Below are 13,088 nucleotides of genomic sequence, written 5' to 3'. Positions count from 1 at the left end.
CTTAGCAGAAAAACACTCCCAAAGCATAATGTTTCCACCTCCATGTTTGACGGTGGGGATGGTGTTCTTGGGGTCATAGGCAGCATTCCTCCTCCTCCAAACACGGCGAGTTGAGTTGATGCCAAAGAGCTCCATTTTGGTCTCATCTGACCACAACACTTTCACCCAGTTGACCTCTGAATCATTCAGATGTTCATTGGCAAACTTCAGACGGTCATGTATATGTGCTTTCTTGAGCAGGGGGACCTTGCGGGCACTGCAGGATTTCAGTCCTTCACGGCGTAGTGTGTTACCAATTGTTTTCTTGGTGACTATGGTCCCAGCTGCCTTGAGATCATTGACAAGATCCTCCCGTGTAGTTCTGGGCTGATTCCTCACCGTTCTCATGATCATTGCAACTCCACGAGGTGAGATCTTGCATGGAGCCCCAGGCCGAGGGAGATTGACAGTTCTTTTGTGTTTCTTCCATTTGCGAATAATCGCACCAACTGTTGTCACCTTCTCACCAAGCTGCTTGGCGATGGTCTTGTAGCCCATTCCAGCCTTGTGTAGGTCTACAATCTTGTCCCTGACATCCTTGGAGAGCTCTTTGGTCTTGGCCATGGTGGAGAGTTTGGAATCTGATTGATTGATTGCTTCTGTGGACAGGTGTCTTTTTATACAGGTAACAAGCTGAGATTAGGAACACTCCCTTTAAGAGTGTGCTCCTAATCTCAGCTCGTTACCTGTATAAAAGACACCTGGGAGCCAGAAATCTTTCTGATTGAGAGGGGGTCAAATACTTACTTCCCTCATTAAAATGCAAATCAATTTATACAATTTTTGACATGTGTTTTTCTAGATTTTTTTGTTGTTATTCTGTCTCTCACTGTTCAAATAAACCTACCATTAAAATTATAGACTGATCATTTCTTTCTCAGTGGGCAAACGTACAAAATCAGCAGGGGATCAAATACTTTTTTCCCTCACTGTACACCTTAGCCAAATTATATTTAACTCAGTTTTTCACAATTCCTGACATTTAATCAAAGTAAAAATTCCCTGTCTTAGGTCAGTTAAGATCACCACTTTATTTTAAGAATGTGAAATGTCAGAATAATAGTAGAGTGATTTATTTCAGCTTTTATTTCTTTCATCACATTCCCAGTGGATCAGAAGTTTACATACACTCAATTAGTACTTGGTAGCATTGTCTTTAAATTGTTTAACTTGGGTCAAACGTTTCGGGTAGCCTTCCACAAGCTTCCCACAATAAGTTGGGTGAATTTTGGCCCATTCCTCCTGACAGAGTTGGTGTAACTGAGTCAGGTTTGTAGGCCTCCTTGCTCGCACACGCTTTTTCGTGTGCGCAAATTGTCGATAGGATTGAGGTCCCACAAATTGTCTATAGGTTGAGGTCAGGGCTTTGTGATGGCCACTCCAATACCTTGACTTTGTTTCATCAGACTAGAGGACATTTCTCCAAAAAGTACGATCTTTGTCCCCATATGCAGTTGCGAATCGTAGTCTGGCTTTTTTATGGCGGTTTTGGAGCTGTGGCTTCTTCCTTGCTGAGCGGCCTTTCAGGTTATGTCAATATAGGACGCGTTTTACAATGGATGTAGATACTTTTGTACCTTGTTTTCTCCAGCATCTTCACAAGGTTTCTTTGCTGTTCTGGGAATGATTTGCCCTTTTCGCACCAAAGTACGTTCATCTCTAGGAGACAGAACGCGTCTCCTTCCTGAGCGGTATGACGGCGACGTGGTCCCATGGTGTTTATACTTGTGTACTATTGTTAGTACACATGAACGTGGTACCTTCAGGTGATTGGAAATTGCTCCCAAGGATGAACCAGACTTGTGGAGGTCTACAATTATTTTTCTGTCTTGGCTGATTTCTTTTGATTTTCCCATGATGTCAAGCAAAGAGGCACTGAGTTTGAAGGTAGGCCTTAAAATGCATCCACAGGTACACCTCCAATTGACTCAAATGATGTCAATTAGCTAATCAGAAGCTTCTTCTAAAGCCATGACATAATTTTCTGGAATTTCCGAAGCTGTTTAAAGGCACAGTCAACTTAGTGTATGTAAACTTTTCACCCACTGGAATTGTGATACAGTGAAATAATCTGTCTGTAAACAATAAAAAAATTACCTGTGTCATGCACAAAGTAGATGTCCTAACCGACTTGCCAAAACTATAGTTTGTTAACAAGAAATTTGTGAAGTGGTTGAAAAACAAGTTTTCATGACTCCAACCTAAGCGTATGTAAACTTCCGATTTCAACTGTGTGTATGTGCGTAATGAAGCTTGACTGCATTACCTGGTTCGAGTCCAGGCTGCATTACATCCGGCCGTGAATGGGGGTCCCATATGGCGGGGTAGACCGTCATTTTAAATACGATTTTTTTCTTAACTGACTTGCCTAGTTAAATAAAACACATCAACTTACAGGACCGTGTCACGTGCTTCCCACACTACCTGTGGAGAATGTGGTTTGGGGGGTCATGATTAATCAGTCTAGAGCAGTCACCCGCAGGCCGTTCACGCAGTCATCAGCGATCTGCAGTAATATCCACTTTGAGTCACTTATGTGTGTGAATTTGAGGTTCCCTCCCTTTTTTAGTTATTACACCTATGTGCGTCATTGGACTGGATGTGCAACACCTTCATGTTGAATTGTTTTTTGCAGAGATGTCTACAGCTGGAGCCCTACAACGAGGTATGTCAGTATATGAAGGGTCTGAGCCACGTGGCTATGGGGCAGTTCTATGAAGGCATCAAGGCTCAGACTAAAGTCATGTTGAACGACCCTCTGCTGGGCCAGAAAGCAAGCTCAGAGTATCTCAAAGTGAAATACCTCAGAGGTGAGTGCAGCATCCGTGACCTCTCAACTAACATTTCAACCTGAAGCTGAATGTTTTATCTTTGATCGTTTCTTGTCTCTGGAGATTAATGGTTTGAATCGCTCATGTCACCCCCCCACAGAATACTCTCGCTACTTGCACTCACATCTCGACATACCTGTGGCAGAATACAATGTTGATCAGGATCTTCCAGGAAACTTCAAAAACCACTGGGCAAAAAACCTCCCTTTTCTTATAGAAGACTATGAGGAGCAGCCAGGACTGCAGCCTCATATTAAGTGAGTTCTAAGGGATAGGACCTGGTACTGACTGAACGCAGTTCAATATCTTCTGCCAGCATTGCAGTATAGGCTAACTGATAGGTTATGGAGTAGGCTCATTTACTGTAGTTGACATGGACCTACTGAGTGTTTGTGCTATTCAACCCATTTGTAACTGATCTTGTTTCATGCCTTGTCATTGTAGGGATGTTCTACCTCAGAACTTTGAAAGCTACAATACTGAAGTTCAGAAGCTCATTTGCACAGCTGATCACCTTGGTGCCCTTATGCAATACAATACACCAGGATTTCTTCCAAATCGCAGAATACACAGAGGTGGGTGAGTCACCTAGACACATTAGAGTTCAGCCTAAAATCTGTTGTCCTCTTGTGTACCTTCTCAGCTGAAATCAGATTAAGTGACTCTATAACTTTAATGTACTAGTATCAGCCCTGAACTTGTTAAAAAACCATATGCATGCTGGTATGAAAGTTGTTGTTTTTTCTTTCTGGAATACGTGTTCTCTGATCCCATCCTATGTCTTAAATCCGGTAGCTCCATAACAGTATATTTCAAAGTTCTGAAATTGAACATGTTCTATGTTTCACTTCAAAAGCTATGGGTCTGGCGACCCTAGAGGTCATGCAGGCTATGCAGCGCACCTGGAGCAACTCAAAGGTGCGAGTCAATGGCAAAACCAGGCAGATGCAGTGGAGAGACATGTTCGATATAGCTGTCAAATGGAGGAGGTGAGGTTTGGGTGTGAGACTGTTTGAGAAAGTTACTATACTACAACGTTATTACAACAATGCACATCTGCAGTATCGATCAACACCCTGTCTGCAGTTTCTTTATTGTCAGTCTGTGAGGTTTGATACATGTTTCTTGTCAAGTCATTTTGTTGTTCTGTCCCTGTGAAGGATCGCTGATCCAGACCAGCCTGTTCTTTGGCTGGACCAGATGCCTGCCAGAAGTCTCAGCCGAGGGTTCAATAACCATATCAACCTCATCAGGTAACCTAAAGGAAAATGACATAATATCATCTCAAAGATAGATTTACACACTGACTAACACATGACAAACTGTAGAGTGAAGTTGTATTTTTAGATATCTTTTTTGATAATGTGGTATTCCTGTTTTTTGCCTCACAGAGGACAGATCATCAACATAAGATACTTGGCGTATTTTGAGAAAATACTCAACTTCATCAAAGATCGAATATTGGTTTACCACGGGTGGGTCTTTTAAAGAAAATACAGATCGCTTTCTATTGGAGAAATATCTTGGCTTACTTATGCATTGTCCTCAGGGCATACAACCCAAGAGGCCTACTGGAAGTCAGACAAGCACTGGAAAATGTGGACAAGGTGGAAGACCTTCTCCCCATAATGAAGGTAATAAGGAACAACACCCAGATAAGAAAATATTGACTCCTCGAAATAGTATGATATAGATTCTGGACCCAGGGGGCATAGCTCTGAGGCCTGATATATTCATGGACATAGCATATAGGTCCTAGGAACTACTAAGTGGTGTGTGCTAGATACGATATAATGTGCTAAAAGGTCTATTGCAAAAACATCCAAATTGAGATATCAACTTGGCATGAGTTTCACAACTCTCTTTTCATTTTTATCCTGAAGCAGTTTAACAGTAAAACAAGGGATGGCTTCACAGTGAACTCCAAGGTGCCCAGTCTAAAAGATCCTGGGAAAGAATATGATGGTTTCACAATCACCATAACAGGAGACAGGTTAGTTTATTTGGTTCTAATAAATTAATAACGAACTCCTCTCTTGACATTATAGTTTCCATCAGTGGTTTGCCTAAGCTTTTCCAATCATACAGAAATTTGAGAAACATTTTCTCATCACTGAACATCATTTAATGTGGAAAAACATCACAGTTTATTATGTCAACTCAGCTCAGTTGAAAGCAGTTAAATACTTCAATGCATTGTATATTTTTGTTCATTTGAATTCAGAGCTCAGGCGTTTCTGTTAGGGAACTTCTAGTAAATGTTCTAGATCTGTTTGTTGAAGTTGCATTGAATTTATGTTCGTACTAGAACACCTCATCCTTTCCTTGCATAACACCATGTTGAACAGGGAAATAAAATGTCACTTTTCCAAGTGCCCCTTGAAGGGAAAGTACCAGACAACCAGAAACTGCCAAAGGGGTAAAATCATTTGAATTCAATTACTTTTTGACAGCACCTGTTTTGATTTGAACGAAACCTTCCATACATATTTGCCCATTTGTAGAAGTGCTCAGAAAGTTACTTTTTTGGGTCTGAATGCCAAAACATTCAAGAGATAAAGGTGCTTAAAGTTGACCCATTTTGCATACCCCACTATAAAAATCGAATCAAATTTTATTGGAGATGTTATTGTGGGTGTAGCGAAATGCTTGTGTTCCTAGCTCCAACAGTGCAGTAGTATCTAACAGTTCACAACAATACACAAATCTAAAAGTAAAATAATGGAATTAAGAAAAATATAAATATTAGGACGAGCAATGTCGGAGTGGCATTGACTAAATACAGTAGAATAGAATACAGTATATCCTCTCTAGGGTAGGTGGCACCAAATCGTCCCACCTACGTAACAGCCAGTGTAATCCCGTGGCGCGTTATTCAAAAACCTCAAAAAATGCAAAAACTTCAATTTTTCAAACATATGACTATTTTAAAGACAAGACTCTCGTTAATCTAACCACACTGTCCGATTTCAAAAAGGCTTTACAACGAAAGCAAAACATTAGATTATGTCAGCAGAGTACCCAGCCAGAAATAATCAGACACCCATTTTTCAAGCTAGCATATAATGTCACATAAACCCAAACCACAGCTAAATGCAGCACTAACCTTTGATGATCTTCATCAGATGACAACCCTAGGACATTATGTTATACAATACATGCATGTTTTGTTCAATCAAGTTCATATTTATATCAAAAACCAGCTTTTTACATTAGCATGTGACTAGCATGTGACTAGCATTCCCACCGAACACTGCCGGTAAATTTACTAAATTACTCACGATAAACGTTCACAAAAAGCATAACAATTATTTTAAGAATTATAGATACAGAACTCCTCTATGCACTCGATATGTCCGATTTTAAAATAGCTTTTCGGTGAAAGCACATTTTGCAATATTCTCAGTAGATAGCCCGGCATCACAGGGCTAGCTATTTACACCCAGCAAGTTTAGCACTCACCAAAGTCAGATTTACTATAAGAAAAATGTTATTACCTTTGCTGTCTTCGTCAGAATGCACTCCCAGGACTTCTACTTCAATAACAAATGTTGGTTTGGTTCAAAATAATCCATAGTTATATCCAAACAGCGGCGTTTTGTTCGTGTGTTCAAGACACTATCCGAAAGGGTAAATAAGGGTGACGAGCATGGCGCAATTCGTGACAAAAAAATTCGAAATATTCCATTACCGTACTTCGAAGCATGTCAACCGCTGTTTAAAATCAATTTTTATGCCATTTTTCTCATAAAAAAGCGATAATATTCCAACCGGGAATCTGCGTTTAGGTAAACAGACGAAAGAAAATAAAGCATGGGGTCGACTCGGGCACGTGCCTAAGCCCATAGTACTCTGATCGGCCACTTGCCAAAAGCGATAATGTGTTTCAGCCAGAGGCTGCCTCGATATCGTTCAGCTTTTTCCTGGGCTCTGAGAGCCTATGGGAGCCGTAGGAAGTGTCACGTTAGAGCAAAGATCTTCAGTCTTCAATAAAAAGAGCCAAGATGAAACACAACTTGTCAGACAGGCCACTTCCTGCATGGAATCTTCAGGTTTTGGCCTGCCATTTGAGTTCTGTTATACTCACAGACACCATTCAAACAGTTTTAGAAACTTTAGGGTGTTTTCTATCCAAAGCCAATAATTATATGCATATTCTAGTTACTGGGCAGGAGTAGTAACCAGATTAAATCGGGTACGTTTTTTATCCGGCCATGTCAATACTGCCCCCTAGCCCTAACAGGATATACATATGAAATGAGTAAAGCAGTATGTAAACATTATTAAAGTGACTAGTGTTCCATTATTAAAGTGGCCAGTGATTCCATGTCTGTATATAGGGCAGCAGCTTCTAAGGTGTAGCTTTTCCACTCTTAGTAGCCATGTTGTACATTTTCAGTTTTTAGAACATTTTGTAGAAGAAAGCGAAGCGCTGCGTAAAGTAAACTTCCCTGCATTGTGCTGATTTTTCAATTGAGAATAAATTGTGTTACGCACATCTCTAGTGTAATGGCTGTTGGTCCTACAAAGGGCGATCACATACTCATGGAGAGCCCAGCTCATTGGCTATCTAGCTAGCTATGTTTCAAAACGATAGGTGGTCATCGGACCAAGACACTGTCAATTAAGTAAACACCATCCGTCTCATTGATGCGTAATGATGGCTGACCTTGATGGGCTAATTGACGTGTTGTGTAGCCAATACGAAATGTAGAATGATGAAACAAGGTTTGGTTGACTTCTAGAGTGTCTGAGGATTGCACAGAAACTGAACTTGACTGGGTTAGACAAGGTTTAGCTGGTTTAGATTTCATAAATTGGTTTGTTGAAAGAGTCGGAATTCATGCGAAACGCTGTATAGAACATGGATCGTGTTAGGATATAAAAATGGATTTCATCAAACTAGGCTACATCTTATCCGGGGGACCCCAGGATGACAAATCTGAGCAAGATTACTGAATGTAAGTGCATTATTTACTGTCAGAGGTGAATGTATCAAACCAGTTGCCTTGATAAGGTGTTTTGTTGTTTTGCACTACCCTCAAACAATAGCATGGTATTTTTTCCCGCTGTAATAGCTACTGTAAATTGGACACTGCAATTAGATGAACAATCATGTAAGCTTTCTGGCGATATAAGACATGTCCATTTCCCGGAAAGTTGGCTGTTGTTTACAACGCCATTCTAGTCAAATATCGCATATTAAGTCAGTAGAGGTTAAACAAATGTGATTCCTACTGACTCCTTGAGGTTTTGTGTAATTTGATAAGAACTTCACTGTCCTTCAATAATAACGAACGCCAAAATGAGTTTAGACTTTTTGAACCATACACAAACATTATTACATTTATGTAAAGTAAATTCATAATGTTTATTCTTATCATTCACAGATCTAAGTATAAACAAGTGCAAGCAAACAAGCTGCGACGAGGTAGGCCTATTCGTTCAGCACTTTCAAATGAACACTGAAATTCAGATGTTAGTTCGGATAAATTCAGCAAGTTGCATGTTGAGACCTTAACTTTACTCTTCTTTAAGTCACCACACAGAGAGCGAGAGAGACTCGGTTAGCCAACCATTTGAAGTATTTTATTAGGCCTATGTGGTCTAAAAAGGAAGGAAAATACAATCATGAGGTTCCACTTTTATAGACATTATACAGACGCACAGACAGAGCAATGCGCAAACAAAACAACCCTCACAATATCAACTGGAATTACATTGGTCTATTACTAACCTTTTTGTTGAAAACAAATATTTGAATGGGAAGAGACTGTCACTGGCAAACATGGTTACAGACCCAACAACATTAATAAGTATCTCCTCCTCGTCAAGAAAAGCACATGAGCTAATTATAATACACAAAGTATGCAAAACAATTATATCAATCCAACATTGCTTAAAAGATGGACTTATATAAGCAATAGGCCTACAACAATTGAGATGCACAAGGGAACAATGAGTGGATAAGAGGCAAGCTGTAATTTTGATTAAGACATTAATGAGCAAGCTAAGATGGAGGTAGTCAATATAAATATTTGTTCAGCACTTTTGAAATGTACAGCGACAGAATTTAGAACATGGGGCGTTCTTACAGTATTCTCCCTGCTCACCAAGTCAGAACCGTAGGATAAATAAAGGTGGCATATAAGCAGACAATGAAAGCTCTTACGATATTCGATGATGACGACAAAAATAAACAGGCTATAGGTACATGTGCACCACCAAGTCAGAACAGTAGGCTAAGTTCTTAGGGGGAAAGGGACCAAATTATTAGGGTGAGGCACATGGGCTACTAACAACTTACTATGCGACATACACTTAGTATTACTTTCTTAGCTATAGTATACAGTGCTTTCGGGAAGTATTCAGGCCCCTTGACTTTTTCCACTTACTTGGACCACACACCCTCTCCACCGAATAGCAGGCAGGGGAAGCAAAATAGTGATTGCAACGCTTGCAGTTAGCCACTGATGCCTTCCAAACCACTCATTGTTGAATTTGCGATTTCCGACTTGTTGTGTAATGTTTATGTCCAATGGCCGAGGATCATCAATATATTTGATCTATAATTTCTTTTCATATGACAAGGATTGAAAAGGATTTGCCAGTAGTTTGTTGACGTGATTCCTGATGATGATTGCTTGTCTAGTTTGCTAGCTAAGATTTTTAAAGTATGATGTTGACATCATCAGTCCAATCAAAGCTACGGTAGATGTAACGTTATTTGATGTCATTTATCTGTGACCAATGACCTTGAGCCTTCTTGGATGGGCTCTTCTAATGTAAATCTATGGCAGCACCCAAGGGGGCTTGAACTGCCTAGCTCTCCTTGTAGATTCTGAGTGACAGAACACTGAGCCAATCACAGTACAACTAGAGAAGATTACCAACACCTATGCTGCCTTACTCAAGAAAGCAAGAAAGAGACCATGTTTGTATGTGACATTATTCACTCAATACATTTGTTTATACATTGTTTGCAAACTGATATGTGTGACAAACTAATGCCAAAATAACATGCTAAACAGGTAGGGCTCAAAACAGGTTGGGCTCTACCTGACCTGCCCTGAATGATGGGTCAACAAAATAGAAAATAAACCCCAAAATAAAACAGATGAAATGGGGTCTAAGGTACAACATATTCTACTATGAAACAAATTGGAGTTTACCCATTTTTAGATAATTTACGTTAAAGGTTTTAAAATGTGTGTATATAATATACATTAGATTGACAACACTGTTTGTAAGCTTTTAAATTACAGTGCCTTTGGAAAGTATTCAGACCCCTTGACTTTTTCCACATTTTGTTACGTTACAGCCTTTTTCAAAAATGTATTACATTGTTTTTTTCCCCCTCTACACCCAATGCCCCATAATGACATAGTAAAAATAGTTTTTTGAAATTTTTGCAAATGTATCAAAAAACAATATATCACATTTACATAAGTATTCTGACCCTTTACTCAGTACTATGTTGAAGTACCTATGGCAGTGATTACAGCATCGAGTCTTGGGTATAAAGCTTTGCACACCTATATTTGGGGAGATTCTCCCATTTTTCTATGCAGATCCTTTTGCGCTCTGGAGCATGTTTTCATCAAGGATCTCTCTTTACTTTGCTCCGTTCATCTTTGCCTCAGTCCTGACTAGTCTCCCAGTCCCTGCCGCTGAAAAGCATGCCCACAGCATGATGCTGCCATCACCATGCTTCACCGTAGGGATGGTGCCAGGTTTACTCCAGACGTGACGCTTTGCTTTCAGGCCAAAAGGTTGAAGCTTGGTTTCATCAGACCAGAGAATCTTGTTTCTCATGGTCTGTGAGTCTTTAGGTGCCTCTTGGTAAATTCCAAGTGGGCTGTCATGTGCCTTTTTACTGAGGAGTGGCTTTGTCTGGCCACTCCACCATAAAGGCCTGATTTGGTGGAGTTCTGCAGAGATGGTTGACCTTCTGGAAGGTTCTCCCATCAACACAGAGGAACTATAGAGCTCTGTCAGAGTGACCATTGGGTTCTTGGTCACCTCCCTGACCAAGGCCCTTCTCCACCAATTTGCTCAGTTTGGCTGGGCCGGCAGCTCTATGAAGAGTCTAGGTGTGGGCAATTCCTTCGACTTCATGGCTTAGTTTTTGATCTGACATGCACTGTCAACTGTGGGACCTTATATAGACAGGTGTGTGCCTTTCCAAATCATGTCCAATCAGTTGAATGTACCACAAGTGGACTCCAATCAATTTGTAGAAACATCTCAAGGATGATCAATGGAAACAGGTATGCACCTGAGCTCAATTTCAGGGTCTCATAGCAAAGGGTCTGAATAATTATGTAAATAAGGTATTTCAGTTTTTTATTTTGAATAAATTAGCAAAAATGTCTAAACCTGTTGTTATTATGAGGTATTGTGTGTAGATTGCTGAGAAAAAAAAAACATTTAAAATGTTTTAGAATAAGTGTGTGACTTAACAAAATGTAGAAAAAGTCAAGGGGTCTGAATACTTTCCAAAGACGCTGTATGTCAAACTCAACCGTTTATCCTTTCCAGTGATGAAGACATGGATGTCTCATGGTATGGTGGGGAATTCAAAATGGGTCAATTTTGAGCACCTTGTATCTCCTGAATGTTTTGGCATTCAGGTCTAAAAAGTGATTTTCTGACCACTTCTTCCATGGGCAAATATGTATGGGAAGTTTTTGTTTAAATCAAAAGGTATGTTGTCAAAAAGTGGATTTATTCAGAAGCAAGAACTGCAGTGTGACATACTGTATGGATATCCTCAAGTGTGAAGTGAAAATGAGTGGTTGCATCTGAGACATGAAATACACTGAACAAAAATACTGTATAAACACATGCAACAATTTAAAAGATTTTGACTTAGTTCATATAAGGAAATCAGTCAATTGAAGTAAATTCATTAGGCCCTAGTCTATGGATTTCACATGATTGGTAATACAGATATGCATCTGTTGGTCACAGGTACCTTAAAGAACAGGTAGGGGCATAGATCAGAAAACCAGTCAGTATCTGGTGTGACCACCATTTGCCTCATGCAGAGCGACATTTCCTTTGCATGAAGTTGATCAGGCTGTTGATTGTGGAATGTTTTCCCACTACTCTTCAATGGCTATGTGAAGTTGTGGAATGTTTTCCCACTACTCTTCAATGGCTATGTGAAGTTGTGGAATGTTTTCCCACTACTCTTCAATGGCTATGTGAAGTTGCTGGATATTGTTGTGAACCGGAACACGCTATCGTACACGTCGATCCAGAGCATCCCATACATGCTCAATGCATGACATGTCTGGTAAGTATGCGGACCATGGAAGAACTGTGATATTTTCAGCTTCCAGGAATTGTGTACAGATCCTTGCAACATGGGGCTGTGCATTACCATGCTGAAACATGAGGTGATGGCGCTGATGAATGGCATGACAATGGGCCTCAGGATCTCATCACGGTATTTCTGTGCATTCAAATTGCCATCGCTAAAATGCAATTGTGCTCATTGTCCGTAGCTTATGCCTGCCTGCCCATACCATAACCCCACCGCCCCCATGGGGCACTCTGTTCACAACGTTGACATCAGCAAACCCACAGTTTCATCAGCTGTCTGGGTGGCTGGCCTCAGACGATCTCGAAGGTGAAGAAGCCGGATGTGGAGGTCCTGGGCTGGTGTGGTTACACGTGCTATGCGGTTGTGAGGCCGGTTGGACATACTGCCGAATTCTCTAAAATGACATTGGAGGCGGCTTATGGTAGAGAAATCAACATAAAATTACCTGGCAACAGCTCTGGTAGACATTCATGCAGTCAGCATGGCAATTGCACACTCCCTCAACTTGAGACATCTGTGGCGTTGTGTGACAACTTCACATTTTAAAGTGGCCTTTTGTCCCCAGCGCAAGGTGCACCTGTGTAATGATCATGCCGTTTAATCCACTTCTTGATTTGCCACACCTGTTATGTGGATGGATTATTTTAGCAAAGGATAAATGCTCACTAACAGGGATGTGACATTTGTGCACAAAATTTGAGAGAAATAAGCTTTTTGTTGGATTTTTTTCAGCTCATGAAACATGGGACCGACACTTTTCGTGTTGCGTTTTATATTTTTGTTCAGTATTGAAACAGCCAATCCCCTATTTGAACATATTGAATTCTTTGTCATTCAGTTCGGACTTAAAAAAAAAAAAAATACAAAGCTTGAAATATGATTCAGCT

The 13,088-nt window shown here is 40.3% G+C and overlaps 1 protein-coding gene across 8 annotated transcripts in view; it reads left to right on the top strand.

Annotated features, from left to right (window-relative positions):
- Positions 1-13,088, top strand: part of LOC106571397 (tetratricopeptide repeat protein 13) — a 28,150-nt gene that overhangs the window by 9,024 nt on the left and 6,038 nt on the right. For 2 of the 8 annotated variants that reach the window (XR_001320922.2, XR_006759174.1), the window contains exons 11-19: positions 2,675-2,849; positions 2,971-3,127; positions 3,315-3,445; positions 3,727-3,859; positions 4,031-4,123; positions 4,262-4,345; positions 4,420-4,504; positions 4,754-4,863; positions 8,261-8,301. Coding sequence is in view for 4 of the 8 variants with exons in the window: in XM_014144440.2 (XP_013999915.2) it covers positions 2,675-2,849; positions 2,971-3,127; positions 3,315-3,445; positions 3,727-3,859; positions 4,031-4,123; positions 4,262-4,345; positions 4,420-4,504; positions 4,754-4,863 (968 nt within the window). In the remaining 4 variants the exon portion in view is untranslated. The remainder of the gene's footprint in view (positions 1-2,674; positions 2,850-2,970; positions 3,128-3,314; positions 3,446-3,726; positions 3,860-4,030; positions 4,124-4,261; positions 4,346-4,419; positions 4,505-4,753; positions 4,864-8,260; positions 8,302-13,088) is intronic. The other 6 variants (XR_001320923.2, XM_014144440.2, XR_006759175.1 and 3 more) reach the window with 5 other exon arrangements.

Source organism: Salmo salar, chromosome ssa15 (assembly GCF_905237065.1).
Source record: "Salmo salar chromosome ssa15, Ssal_v3.1, whole genome shotgun sequence".
Lineage (NCBI taxonomy): Eukaryota > Metazoa > Chordata > Actinopteri > Salmoniformes > Salmonidae > Salmo > Salmo salar.
This window is presented reverse-complemented; position numbering and strand designations above follow the sequence as displayed.